The following is a 13,990-nucleotide window of genomic DNA, read 5'->3' on the forward strand; positions in this document are numbered from 1 at the left end:
CACAATAATTCACAGCCACATGCCAAGTAATAAGTCCCGTGCCTTCAGGGTGTTTGCAATTGCTGTGCCCGTGCAGTCGGGCTGCAGACACCCCAGGAGTGCCTGGAGCCCATGTCCTTCCTCACCCAAAAGAGGAGAGCAGGCTCAGGGAAGGTTCCCGTGACCCCTCCTGGGCTCACACAGCCCAGTGCCGAGCTTTGGCCTCTGGGGGTGCAGAGGCAGCACTGGCACAGGGGCTGGCAGCCACCAGAGCAGCCCTGCAGCTTCCCCAGCCCCTTCCACGCAGGGCAGGGCTGGGCACAGGCTCAGCAGCACAGCCAGGGCACCCCGCTGCCCACAGCAGGGCCAGCTGCTGCTCCTTCCCCACCCTGCCCAGGAGCTCACTTATTTGGTGCTGTATGAAGAGGGTTAAAACAAAACAGTCCACGGTGCTGTGTTCTGTAAATGTACAAACTGACAGCAGTTCACCTGTGGGTTTCACACTGACTTCACCTTGTGTTAAAGATATGTAAGAGTTACTGTACATAAATGGGAAAAAATATTAACCCATAAGCTGCAGGAAGCATTCTCATGAATGAGAATTGGTGCTGGTGTGGATCTGGCAAACATTAAGCTCTAAATAACTGTTTACTTCAAACTTCGTGCTGTCTTGAGAGAATGATTTGTAGTTAGAAGATTCACAAACATACCCAGGGGGAAAACAGGTTACAAGCATGACCACAAAATCAGAACAGGTTTAGTCTCATTTGCTAGTCAAAGATTGCACAGCATGAGGGAAGGTAGAACTTCTAGATGGTCACAGTATTGAGATAATGAGCTGAATCTTGTGCCTAGTAATCATAACCCATCATTGTCACTGATTATTAATTACCAGCCCAAAGGCCGGAGCTGCAGTTGCATTCTCTTTGTTTTGGATGAATTAGAAACTCCAGGTGAGTGGTTCAGGGAAAGGCCTCTCCAACTACACCCACCTCTGAGGTTTCTGGATAATCACAGGGAGCACCCTGGGCCCCTGCTGCTGGTGCCTTCCACAAAGCCATCACAGAAGGGATCACTTTGGTGACAGCTCCAGCCCTCACTGACCACTCTCCCAGGTGAGTCCCAGTGTGTGCTTCTGGCACATCCCGGGGAAAAAGGAGGTGTGGGAGCAGACAGGAATTTGGTGATTTTGCACCGGCTCCAGAGAGCCCATGGCAAACACAGCGAGGCTGGAAATGCGAGCAGCAGCTCTGCAGGAGGGTGTGAGGCTCAGCCCCGGTCCCAGCGGGGCTCGGCGTGAGCAGCTGGCAGTGACAGGGCATGGAGGGCATGCAGGGCATGCAGCTGCCAGCCCCACAACCAGCTGCGAGTGAAAGGTGCTCAAGGACCTGCCCAGTGTGTGCCCAGCCTCCTGATCTGTGTGCCCAGGCTCCTGATCCGTGTGCCCAGGCTCCCAATCCGTGTGCCCAGGCTTCCAATCTGTGTGCCCAGGCCCTCAATCCATGTGCCCAGGCCCTCAATCCATGTGCCCAGCCTCCTGATCTGTGTGCCCAGGCTCCCAATCCGTGTGCTCAGGCTCCTGAGCCATGTGCCTGTGCCCAGGCTCCGGATCCGTGTGCCCAGCCTCCTGAGCCATGCCTGGGAAGCTGCAAGCGTGGCTGCCGGGCAGTGCCAGGGACCATGTGGAGTATCCAAGCAGGCCCTGCTGGACCACCCAGCCACCTGCACGCTCCCTTTGGCCAGCCCAGTGCCCAGTGCCCAGTGCCCAGTGCCCAGTGCCCAGTGCCCAGTGCCCAGTGCCCCATGCAAGCTCAGCCCCACAGGTGCACAGGTCTCAGGGCCACCCACAGGTGCCAGTCTCGCCAGCCAGGCTCTCCCTGCCCCTCTGGACACGGCTCTGTCCTGCCCCTCGGGCTCGGAGCACACCGGGAAGGGCCGGACGCTGAAGGCACGGCTGCAGAGCCCGGCCTGGCCGGCGGCTCCGTGTCCTGCTGGGGCTGCTCGGCGCCTGTGTCCAACCTGGATTAGTGGAACTTGTCATTTCCTAACTGAAAGCCAGAAATCGACCACAAAATGCTTGGAAACGAACAGGATTTTCAAACAGAGAAGCAGATTCAAAGAATATCCCATTTTGATGCTCCCTCTGCGTGTAATTCATCTGCCATTCCAAACAAGACGTGCCTCAGCTGAATGAAGCCTCAAATAATCACATAATAGGAGAAGTCATTTATTGTGAATCAGGCTCTTTCTGTGGTATATAAATAGTCTGTGCTGTTCCACAGGCTTTGTCAGTCAGAATTAATTAGCAATTGACCCTTGCTTGAGATTTCTTTACTACCTCTACATTTTTCATAGGGCTAAATGAGCTCTCCACATTGCTTTAAGAGGTTCTTCCTAAGCTGGAGTTTAATTTACCTCTAGGCTATAAATCAGTAGTTTAATTTATCACTAGGTTACATATCAGCAGTGAATAGTCAGGGTGGAATTGAGTTTATTATAAAGATGTTCTGTTAGAAGACACAGTATTACAGTGATTGAAACATGCTCTTCAATTTTCCATTAATGCCCAATTCTGAGTATGACCACAGAGAACCACACTTTACAAACTTTACATTTAGCATTCTAATAAATAAGTTCAATAAATAGGGACTCTGCAGAGGAAGCCGTACATGTGAACAGAAGCTGCTTAACAATGTTGTCAAAAAATAACTAGAGCTACTCTCATTTGTAACCAACCACTGGAAATTGGTAAGTAAAATATGAGTATTTTACTCTTATGATGCAGACCAGAGGAACAAAGATCTGTTAAAAATCACCCTTAGGATTACATCGAACTCAATTTTGTACACTAAATTCATAATTCAGAGCATGCTTTTATATCGCTTTTAGCACAAAATATTTCCAAACACATTTATTAAAAATATGAGAAACGAGTGAGACTGCCCATGTAGAATTTCATCTGTGCCTGATCACTAGCTCTTGTGTTACACAATGTTGCAGTTTGGCTAATTTTGGAAGAACTATTCCCCGTTTGGAGAAGATCTATAGTAAAGGGCCGGATTTAGCCTGTAGTATATTGCAACATCTTGTAAATACAGTAATTTATCTGTCAAAGTACAAAAAAAATTAATTCCCCCCAATCACTGTTCTATATATATATATAATATATCATATATATCTCATCCATTTATATGATCCATTTTAGTAGTGACTGCTGTTGGGACACGGCTCCCGTGCTATCTGCAGAGCCTGCAGGAGCAGAAGCGCTCAGCTAGCAGAGGCAGGTACGTGGAGCACGCGTTCCCTGCCGGCCCAGCCGCTCCCAGCGCGCCCAGCTCGGTTCCAGCGCGGTGCCAGCGGCCCCCGGGGACACCCGCGGTGCCCAGGGCCCGGCACCGCGGAGCCTCGGCCGCCGAGGGGCTCGCCCTGAACAGCCCGTCCCAAAGCACAACCATGCACACACCAGTACAGCCTACCTGGACTAGAACACCGGCACTGAAAGAGGACTGAACCATAAATGCCACCAAACTATCGAGTAATTATCAGCACTATAGATGAAAAAAATAATAAAACTGAAAATGATAACTGCATCGTGACTTTGATTTAAATCCTTGAGTACAACAGCGAGTGAGCAGAAAGCCTGGTCTGTGACTGAGCCTCAGAAGACAAGATACTGCTCTTATTTTTATTTCCTATTTTTAAAGACAGGCTGACTGAGAACATTTTCAAACGTGGGAGACTAAGTCATTAAACCAGATGCACTTGGATCGCTCTCCTCCTTTAGGGGATTTACTTCATTTTACTTTATCTGACACAAGTCAGAAATAAATGAAACTACTGAAGGAAAGCTGAATTTTGACACATTATTTTCCATTAAAATTCTTCCACTGACTTCGTTAAGCTTTTTCTAAGACCAGAAAATGAGGCTTTATCTAAAAAAGAATTTGAGACTGGTAGATTTTCCTCACACACTTGTAAGCCCTACAGTCTCCTACTGCCTCAAAGCGGAGGATATTTTCAAACCGTTCCCAAATCTTCTGCATTTGTTCACAAACTGGTATCTCCGTTCTGTTTATACTCTGTTAAAATATTGAGAGTCATTTCCTCACTTTTGGACTGCACGTTGTGCTCGCTCCTTCTGGATGATTTCCTGGTGGCCCTGGAAAGCCGCCTTCGGAAGGTGTCACCTGCCAGGAAGTAAAGGATGGGGTCAACGCAGCTGTTGAGGCTGGCCAGGCCCCTCGTCACTTGGTAAGTGGCATAAACCTTATCGTTGAAGGCACACATATCTGGGGTTTGAAAATCCACCCTGGCCCTTAGATTTAAGGTCTTCATCACGTGGAAGGGAAGGTAAGACACTGCAAAGACCGTCAACACAATAATGACCAGGTAAATGGATTTTCTCCTGAGAGGAGAATTGTCCAAATCTTTGTAAATCAAAGCTTTCACGATGAGCCCATAGCAACCAAGAATCACTATGAAGGGGATGCAGAACATCAGCACTGTGGTGCACATGCTATAAATGAAGTAACTTCTCAGGTAATCATCAGCCGTTGTGTCGTAGCACGTTGTGGTTTTATTTTTCCTTATCCCTGTTCCCGAGTAGAAGAGTATCGGAGAAATCACGCCCACCACGAGGACCCAGACCAGGCTGCTGATGTACACCGCGTTCTTCTTCTTCAGCCTCCCCAGCGACTTCAAGGGGTGCACCACTCCCGTGTACCTGTGCACGCTTATGCAGGTCAGGAACAGGATACTGCCGTACAGGTTCACGTGGAAGATGAACCTCTGCAGCTTGCACATGATATCTCCGAAGATCCAGTCCGTTTTGTTGAAGTAGTAAAAGATGAGGGCGGGCAGAGTCAAGACATACAAGAAATCGGCGAGTGCCAAGTTGAACATGTAAACTGAGATGCCGCTCCAAGGCCTCATGTGGAAGACAAACATCCAGATAGCCACGCTGTTGCCCAAAAACCCGGTGATGAAAACCAGAATGTAGACGGTGGGCAGATAATAGAACTGGAAGCCGGTTTTGGTCAGGGAGCACTTGGTGGTGACGTTTCCCGCAGACCAGCCGCTGCTGGATAACAGGTTGGGTTCAGTTCCGTTCAGAGCAGCAGAGAGAAGGACTTCGGTCATGATCCTTTCCCCAGAGTCACATAGGTCTGAGGCGAAGCGACGAAGTCTCTACAGGCACTGTAACACATCTGAAAAAATAAGAGAGCAAAGGAAACCTAGCTGGAAGGTGAGCCCTGCCCTTCTTTTCCTCGGCGGTTTCCAAGCGGCGGTACCGGGCCCCGCTCCGCTCTCCGCCCCGCTGCCGGGGAGCCGCGCACGCCGTGCCACCGCGGGGACGGGAGAAGGGACGGGGACAGGGACAGGGCGGCGGCGGGATCGGGGCCGAACGGGGGCAGGGAGCGGCCAATGCACCCGCGCCCCTCGGCGATCGCAGCCACCCCGCGGCTGCCGCCCCGTCCCGCCGCCCGCCCGGCTCCCTCCGCCCGCCGAGCCACCTCCGGCCCCGCCGCACCCCAGCCCGGCTGCCGGGGCCGCCCCACCTGCCTCCTCCTCCTCTCCTCCTCCTCCTCCTCCTCCTCCTCGTCTCAGCCCTCGCTCGCCGCTCCGCGCCGCCGGCAGCGCCCGCCCGCGGGGGGCGGCGTCCCGGCCGCGGCTGTCCCGGCGCCCATGGCCGGGCAGGGCCGGGCCGGCGGCTCGGAACCCCCGGCGGGCTCGGAGCGCGGCCCCTCGGCGGGCACGGAGCGCCGGCCCCGCCGGACTGAGCCGGGCGGGACGAGGCGCGGCTCGGCCCCGCTGCGCCGCCCCGGTACCGCCCCCGCACGGGCGGTGCTGCCGCGGGCACGGCGTGGAACCGGCACTGCCCCCGCCCCGGTACCGCCGCACCCGGACCGGACCGGACCGGACCGCAACACTGCCCCCGCCCCGGTACCGCCGCACCCGGACCGGGCCGGACCGGACCGGACCGTCACACTGCCCCCGCCCCGGTACCGCCGCACCAGGACCGGACCGGACCGTCACACTGCCCCCGCCCCGGTACCGCCGCACCCGGACCGGACCGGACCGGACCGTCACACTGCCCCCGCCCCGGTACCGCCGCACCCGGGCCGGACCGGACCGGACCGGACCGTAACACTGCCCCCGCCCCGGTACCGCCGCACCCGGGCCGGAGCGGACCCTCACACCGAGCCCGGACCGGGCCGGACCGTCACACCGAGCCCGGAGCGGACCGGACCGTCACACCGAGCCCGGACCGGGCCGGACCCTCACACCGAGCACCGCGCCGGGACGGCGGCGGCGGAGGGCGCGGAGCCCGGGCACGGACAGCAGTGTCTGGCGGGGTCACCGCCCAGCCCCGGCTGTCGCACGGGGAACGCTGGCCGCAGGCAGGGTCACCTCGCGGAGGTGGGGCAGCGTCACTTCAGCTCCCGCAGCCATGGGACAGGGATGGGGCATCCCTCAGACGGACGGGGCAGGGTGGTGCTGCCCCAGGGCTGAGACCTCTCTGTCCCACGTCTTTGCCAAGGGTGCTGCTCCCGAGCTGCTGCCAGAGGTGGAACAGCCCTTCCCCGATTCTGCTTTCACTCAACCCTTTGAAATCTGCTCTGCAACCCGGTTTAAGTGACACGAACATGTTAATTGCTGTAAATGGAACAGCTGAGCAGAAATATGCTCTACTGACCTCTAATTAAGCGCTATACATTTGGCACTTGAGTCAGAATACGGTTATTATTTATTGTCTTGGCAAAACACAATCTGCTGGTTTCAGCCATTTCTTCCTCGTTCCCATTTTCACTAAGTGTGGTGGGTGAGACATGAGCCAGTCAGAGCTGCTCTCAGCTCAAAGCTGTGTTCTAGACAGAGTGTTATTAGTCCTTCATGAATATGTATTCATTTCTCAAACTTTTGAGTCTGTTTAAATTATAAAACTTCTTTGCTGGGAAAGCTTAATTGGGAAATCAGCTGCATATTGTACCCCTGTGGGAATATGCAAGTGGCTGCAGATGGAGTCGCCAGCCTGGCTTCACTTCTGGGGCAACTTAAGCAACAACGTCAAAGCAACAGCTTCAGTTTTGTAAATATAATACCTTTCCTTCTGTATTCATCCACTAACAACTACTTATTCAGTACTTTACGATTATTTTAAATTTTAATACAAAATGAATGTGAAGAGAAAGTGAAAAAGAAGAAGTGTAACACCTGTAAAATCCATGTTGTGCAGCGAGCCCGGCTTGCAGAGCTGTTCTGTGGTGCCCTCTAGGATTTGTGAGCACCGAAAAAGCGAATCCTGAGTCTTCACATTCCCAGGAAAGCAAACACCCAGCCCACGAGGCAGACACATGGCAAATGCAGTACAATGATACCAAGCCTACCACGCCAGCTTAGGGAAAAGCCATCTTGCTCCTCTGCATGAATCAGCTGCACGACCTGAAGCAGAATTTATTTTAATGCAGGGCTTGGATTCTTGTGTAAAACAATAATAAAATATGCAAACTGATGCTATTAGTAGAGGAGAAACCTTTTAGTTTCCCTCTCTCTTTGTAAGAGCCGTTTCACTGTGACTTCTCAGTGCCACTGCTCACTGCAGCTTATCGTGGCAGCTTCCTTGAGTTTCCTGTCTTGAGCAAATTTTGAGTCATGCTGAAGCCGTGCCAATAGCATCAGTAAATATGCACTATGAACTAACTCCAGCCTGTTTCCCTCAGTCACCTAAGCAGCACTGTAAATCCAAACTGGAAAGACAAAGGGCTGGAGAGCAATTCTGGGAGCACATAGCTGCCAGGGAAGGAGGCATTCCTGGGCTTTGTGCTGGTGCCAGAGCCAGGCTGAGGTGCAGGCTGTGGGGAGCTGCCGTGCTGGCAGTGCTGCCAGAGTGGCAGCAGGCTGTTCCACCACAAGGAAGATGTTCTGCTGGGAGGATGATGTTCCTCTGCGAAGATGATGCTCCACCATGAGGGTGATGTTATGCTGCAAGGATGATGTTCCTCCATGAGGATGTTCCACGTGTGCTGCACTTGCCCAGGCACCTGTGGGTCACACTGACTGTCTCTTCTGACGTGACAGAGAGACACCCCTGGGGAATCCATGGCTGCATGGAGAGGTGACAGCTGGACTGGCAGGACATTCCTGAGGTACCAGTGTACGTGCTGAAGGATGGGTACAGAACTGCAAATACCTGAAGGCAGCAGTGCTCTGTACTGCATCCATCCTTGCCATCCCTCAGCTGCAGTACTCTTGATCTGTTACTAGACACTCCAAGCTCAGATTTGAGAAATTGGACAATTGGACAATTCATTTAGTCTTCCGTGCCAGGGCAGGATTTCCAAGATACCTGACTCATCCCTGTCACCTTTTCCTGAGTGTCATCTCATTTTCCAGTTGTTCTTTGGAAGGTGGGCCGCTGAACCCAAGCACAACACTGGTTGTGGCGGTGGCTGGCATTGATCACAGGCACCGAGCTGCCTCCCTGCCCTGGCAGTGTCCAACGGGAAATCTCTGGAGCCGAGCAGCCTGTGCTGTCCAGCCCTGTCCTCACAGGCAGCCTGCACCTCAGCACGGCCCTTCTGAGCCTGCTGGCACTGGGAATGGAGATCTCACATCCTGGCTACAACAGTTTGCACATTCTGGCTGCAGTGCTTCAGCTGCAAAAGGTCCAAACACATGAGTAAAGAAGGAGGCAGATTTTTTTCTCAGCCTCACTGTTCCATGCCTTCTCCCACAGCCAGCAAACGAGTGCCTTCCTGCTTGCCGTGCCGAGCTGTTCTTATTTTGGAGCACAACATGAAGCATGTTGCATTAGCACCTTTCCCTTCATCGCTCCAGCATATGCCTGGAGCTGACTTGGTTTCTGTCTGGTAGTGCTGGAGCTGAATTCCTTCCAGCTCTGCCTCTTAATGCACTTTCTGCAAAATCTGGGATTTTATACCACTGATTTCCATTAAACTGAATGTTTTGTTCCGTTAACAGCTGATTTAACCCAAACGGATGATCTATCCCTAACGAGGAGCGAGAGTGTGCTGGAGCACAAATGGAAATTCCCAGTCAGTCCAATTAGTGCTGAGCTGTTGTGGTGTGGGGGAGTGTGAAGGGAACAGGCTGCTCCTGAATCCAGCTGTTTCTACCTGTTGGTGCTGGCTGTCAGGAGGACTCAGATGTCAATATTTCAGGGTGTGCTGGTACAGGCTGCTTGTTCATACAAGGGGCCCAGACCAGCTGCAGGCTGAGAGCCGGTGACCTTGTAAATGGTCATCACAACGCCTGCTCACGGGGAGGGAAAATACATATAAATATACACATAGGATCTAAGGCACCACAGGATCTAAGGCACATAGGATCTGAGGCTGCACCTCACTCAGGAGTGCTGCTGCTGAGCACAGAGATTGCAGAGCGAGCACAGAGCTCGGGGCGTGAGCAGAGCTTGGAGACTGAGCTGCTCCCAACTCCCCATCACAGGACACCTCACCTGCTGCAAAAATGCCTGTTTCACATTTTACCTCAATTGGCTTGTGACCTATCTATTGGCTTCTGGAGAGCTTCATTTGCCGCACCTCAGGAAACTCTTTAGGTCAAACAACACTTTACCACTTTCTTCGGTCCCCGAAGCTTCCTTTATTCCTTCTTCACGTGTCAGAAGACAGCATCTCTTCTCAGCACTCTTTACACACCCTGCAGGCTTTCCACAGGGAGCCCAGAACACAGTTTATTTTATTTGAAACACTCGCCAGTGTTCCCGTTTCCCCTGGTGCGGGGCAGGTGTCCGTGGCCGGGGCAGGAGCGGCTGCGGTGCGGGATCGCTGCGTGCGGCCGGGCGGGGGCAGCGGGCAGCGGGCAGCGATCCCCCCCGCACCGGCCGCCGCTCTTTGCCTTCCCTCGGCAAACAGGCGGGGAAATGGCAGCTCGGGAGGCGATAAGGACAATGCCAAGTGTCCGTGGCAGATAGGACACGCAGGGCTGGCCGGGGCAGGTCCGAGCGCAGCCGGGAGAAGCGAGCTCGCCCTGCACGGCTCCCCGGCAGGACGGTGAGCTGGGCTCTGCTCCCTCGGAACACGGGGAGAACCAACCCGGCTCGTGCCAGGGGACCGTGAGGCTGAAAAGAGGGGAAATTTCTTCACCAAAAGCCCCGGCACAGCCGGCCAGGGCAATGGTGGGGTCCCCACCCAGGAGGGATTTGAGAGCCCTGTGGATGCGGCACTGGAGAACCTGAGCAGACGGTGGCATTGGCGGTGGGAGGGGGACTCGGTGGTCTTGGAGAGCTTGTCCAGCCGAAATGATCCTGTGATTCCATGACTGTAAGCTCTGATGGTGTTTCTGTCCTGTTGCTGTCCTGGCAGAGCGGCAGCTGCTGTCCCTGGGACTGTCACCCCACAGGTCAGGGGTGACAGGACCACGCTGTGCTCCAGCCCTCCGGGAGACTCCCCAGAGCCTCCTCTGGCCTCCTCCAGCACAAGAGGAGCCGGCTCCTCTCTGCATTTTTATGTCAGAGCTGACATTTTGCTGTCTTGAAAACAAAAGCTGTTGCTGGGTTAATTAACTGGATCTCATGGTGTGTGCCCCAGGGAGCCCAGCGGGGTGAGAGCTCTGGGGGCAGGATGGCACGGTGCTGTGCTGGGAACAGGAGGTAACTCTGCTCTCAGCAGTGGGAGCTGTGGTCAGGAGACAGGAGATGGGAGGCAGGAGTGGCCAGGCCAGTGTCCAGTGGGAATCTCACAGCCCCAGAGCCGTGAATGCTGCACCTCTTTGCTCCTCCCTTTTTGCCTTATTAATATTATAAACCAACAAGGATAATGAAGCTTTTCTGGAGTCCCTTCTGTATTCCAGAATATGCAAATGGTTTGTGATAGCAATACAGCACAGCAATAATTGGAGTTAATGGAGGTGACTTATTATTCCTAGTAGAGCAACTATACTTCCAGAGTCTAAAGATAACACAGGATCCTGGAAAACTTGTTCTAATTACAGCAGGGAGCAATCTTGCCTTCTTCCTACATTGCCATTTTAAACTGAAATTACTATTCTCAGTTGAAAAGCTCTTTTGTTCAGCTCCTGGCCAAGAAAGACAATTCTGCTGAGGCAGTTTGATAGCACATTAATACTCACGTTATACAATTGCCCCAAATGGCCAAGAAGACAAACAGGTCAGCAACACTGAAGATCACATACCAGGGGAGACAAAGTTAAATATTTCAATTAAGAATTTGCTACCTAACGCATAGGGGGAATGAATGTGGGGCTGGCTCTGGGGTGCTGTGCCCTAAGCTATGACCCAGCTGCCTGGCAGGGCACTACCGAGGCACCAGTGGGACCCTGCAGGTGCCTCCTTCCAGCCCTGTGAAGCTCCTCATGTGGCCACAAATGGGGGCAGCAGCCAAGCCTGGGACAGAAGAAGACAAATAGAGAAAAATACCTGTCATTGCACCACCGTAACATCACAGCCAACATCATCTGCTGATGTTTAGCAAATATTAGCAAACTGGATTTTCAATTAAATTTCCCTTTTGAGATTTCTTTTTATATTTGTTTAAATATTGGCAAAATTGTTTCTTGATGTTTTAGTGTAGTTTTGATCAGGTCATCTCTTTGGTTAAAGTAAGTCTTCTCAACCCTCAAAACCTCGAACAGCTAAAATCAGGCACAGTTTCAGGTGCTAAACTCACAAAGATGATGTTGAAACTGACCTGAGAGAGTATTTTAAAGCTAAGACAATGAAATCAGAGGGCAGTAATGTAGTGAGAGATGAGAGCCCAGAGCATTGCCTTTCCATGGGCAAATCCAAAGTTGTGGAGGTGACTCTTGCTGCTCTTCCAAACGTGCTGGAGCCCTCTGGAGCTGCCATCCTTCCACTCTCCTTCTCTCCCTGCCCACATTTCCCTCGGGATCAGCTCTGCTTGTGCCCAGATCCCAGCAATGATCCCTCAGGGCTTGTCTAATGCACCCAAAGTCCTGCTTTGGCTCTGAACCAGAATAGGGAAGGGGTGATTCCTGCCCGTGGTTCATCCCTCGCTGCCAGGGTGGAACCCAAGTGCTCCTGGCTGGTGCCCCCGTCCCCTTCCTGCCCTTAGCACCAGCTCTGCCTGTCCACTCCTCACATGGGTTTGTGTTCTTGCAAACTGCCCCCACTCCCTCCCATTCCTGCCCCAAGGCTCTAATTAGGGCAAGGAAGGGCCTCAAAAACACCAGTCATGGAAATGGAAATCAAATTGTTCAGTTTCGTGCTGCCACATAATGAATCCTGGATTTTTAGCCTGATGACAATTCTCGCTTTTATTTTATTTTTGGAATATCTGAAAATGCAGTAATGACAAAGAAGTGTCAGGAGTTTAAAGTAAGCATTGAAAGCCCCCTTTTCTGAGCTCTCTTCCAGCAGGTTTGAAGCAGATGGGGGTAGGAGCACCTTGAGCAACACCTCTGCACTGCTCTCTCCACAGGCAGATCTCTTTATCCCTTCCCCAGCTATTGTTCTGTCCCTCATTATGCTGCAGCTTTGTGTCCCCAGCTGCTGTGTCCTCCTTCCTCGGGGAGCTCAGTGTGGGGCACAGTCACCCCTCATTACCGGGGTGCCCTGGCTGCTTCCTCTCGAGTCCCTGATGACCCAAGTGCTCTGGGCTGAAGCCCAGCAGATGAATGTTCTCCTGTCACACAGCACCTGCCTGTACCTCCACCCTGACCCCAGGGACACTTCTGTCTGCACATGGGAGCCAAAGGTGAGACTCAGCAGCTCCCAGTGATGGAGAGGAAGGAGGTGATGCCAAGGAACAAACACAGACACATCAGTACCTGAAATAAAACCTCCCAAGGCTAATTCTGCAGGACAAAGAAATGCCAGCTGAGCCCTCATGGGAAGCAAAGCCCCTGGCACTCCTCACCGAGGCCATTCCCAGGATGAGGGGCAGCCTCTGACACTACAGCTTTAGTTGGGGCTGCAGGAGCTGCAGCTCTGCAGTGCTGGGGGGCCACGTTCCCTCCTCCCTGATGAAATTCCAGACACAAATAAACTCATCTGGTTTGTGCCCTGAGTCCCAGCCCGCTGCACCCTGCTGGCACTGGGGCCCCACAGCCAGGTGAGGCCAGTGCCTGATGCAGGTGCATCTCCCCCTCCTGCCCTTCAGCCTCTGCTTGCCCTGTGCTAATGCTTTCCAGCCCTTAATGAATGATTGTTTATCCAGCTCTTAAGGGATTAACCTTTGTCTTTTCAATTTGGAGCTTCAGGAGCTTATTCCATGAGCCCAGTCTAAAAATGTACTGGGAAAAAAATGACTGGCATAGATAATCCTTTTTATAACCTCTAGAATTTGACTAAAAGAACCCACTGTTAAGGAAAAATACATCTGTTAATGTTCAAACATGAGTGAGTCTGGTTGTTGTTGTACAAACCTTTTAAAGCTATTAATGATTGATTTGAATGTCTCGTATTTAGTGGTGGGGGCAAGATCAGCGCTGATTTAGAACCATGGCAAACAGGGGGTGGGAAAGCAAAACCTCCCCTGTGAGTTTTCCTTTGCTGCCTTGATTTCTAAATGAAGTAAAATCAATTAGAAATGGGGCAGGTAAAAGAACTGCGCTCCCAGAGCTGCAGGGATGGTTCTGATAAGGATCAACACCAAGCCATTCTGTGTCTGGGGGTTTTCTTAAGAGCAAGTCATCCTTCTTGCCCAGAAGCAGCACCCTGGCCCAGAGCTCACTGTTCCCTTGGCAGAGTGATTCCCCCATGCCTGACACTTCCATTGCAAACTGTAGATTGAGATGTTTTACCCTGTTCTGCTGAGAGCCCGACAGACAGGAATTAAGTTCTAATGTAGCCCAAAACATGGGCACAGGCAGGAGGAGCAGGAGGTGACAGCCCTGCAGCAGCAGCCCCAACACGGGGAGTGCTGCATCCAGCCCTGGGGACCAGCACAGGAGGGACCTGGAGCTGCTGGAGAGAGCCCAGAGGAGCCCCGGAGCTGCTCCAAGGGCTGGAGCCCCTCTGGAGCCGGGCTGGGAGAGCTGGGGGTGCTCA

The 13,990-nt window shown here is 52.8% G+C and overlaps 1 protein-coding gene across 1 annotated transcript; it reads right to left on the reverse strand.

Annotated features, from left to right (window-relative positions):
• Window positions 1–2,453: 2,453 nt before the first annotated feature.
• On the reverse strand, window positions 2,454–5,678 carry P2RY1 (purinergic receptor P2Y1). The gene is made up of 2 exons (XM_086843536.1): window positions 5,538–5,678; window positions 2,454–5,186 (listed from the first exon to the last, which is right to left on the reverse strand). The coding sequence occupies exon 2, from the start codon at window positions 5,116–5,118 to the stop codon at window positions 4,027–4,029; it is 1,092 nt and encodes a 363-aa protein (XP_086699662.1). The 5' UTR covers window positions 5,119–5,186; window positions 5,538–5,678; the 3' UTR covers window positions 2,454–4,026.
• Between the last annotated feature and the right edge of the window lie 8,312 nt (window positions 5,679–13,990).

This window comes from Cyanistes caeruleus, chromosome 10 (assembly GCF_971803275.1).
Source record: "Cyanistes caeruleus chromosome 10, bCyaCae1.hap1.1, whole genome shotgun sequence".
Classification (NCBI taxonomy): domain Eukaryota; kingdom Metazoa; phylum Chordata; class Aves; order Passeriformes; family Paridae; genus Cyanistes; species Cyanistes caeruleus.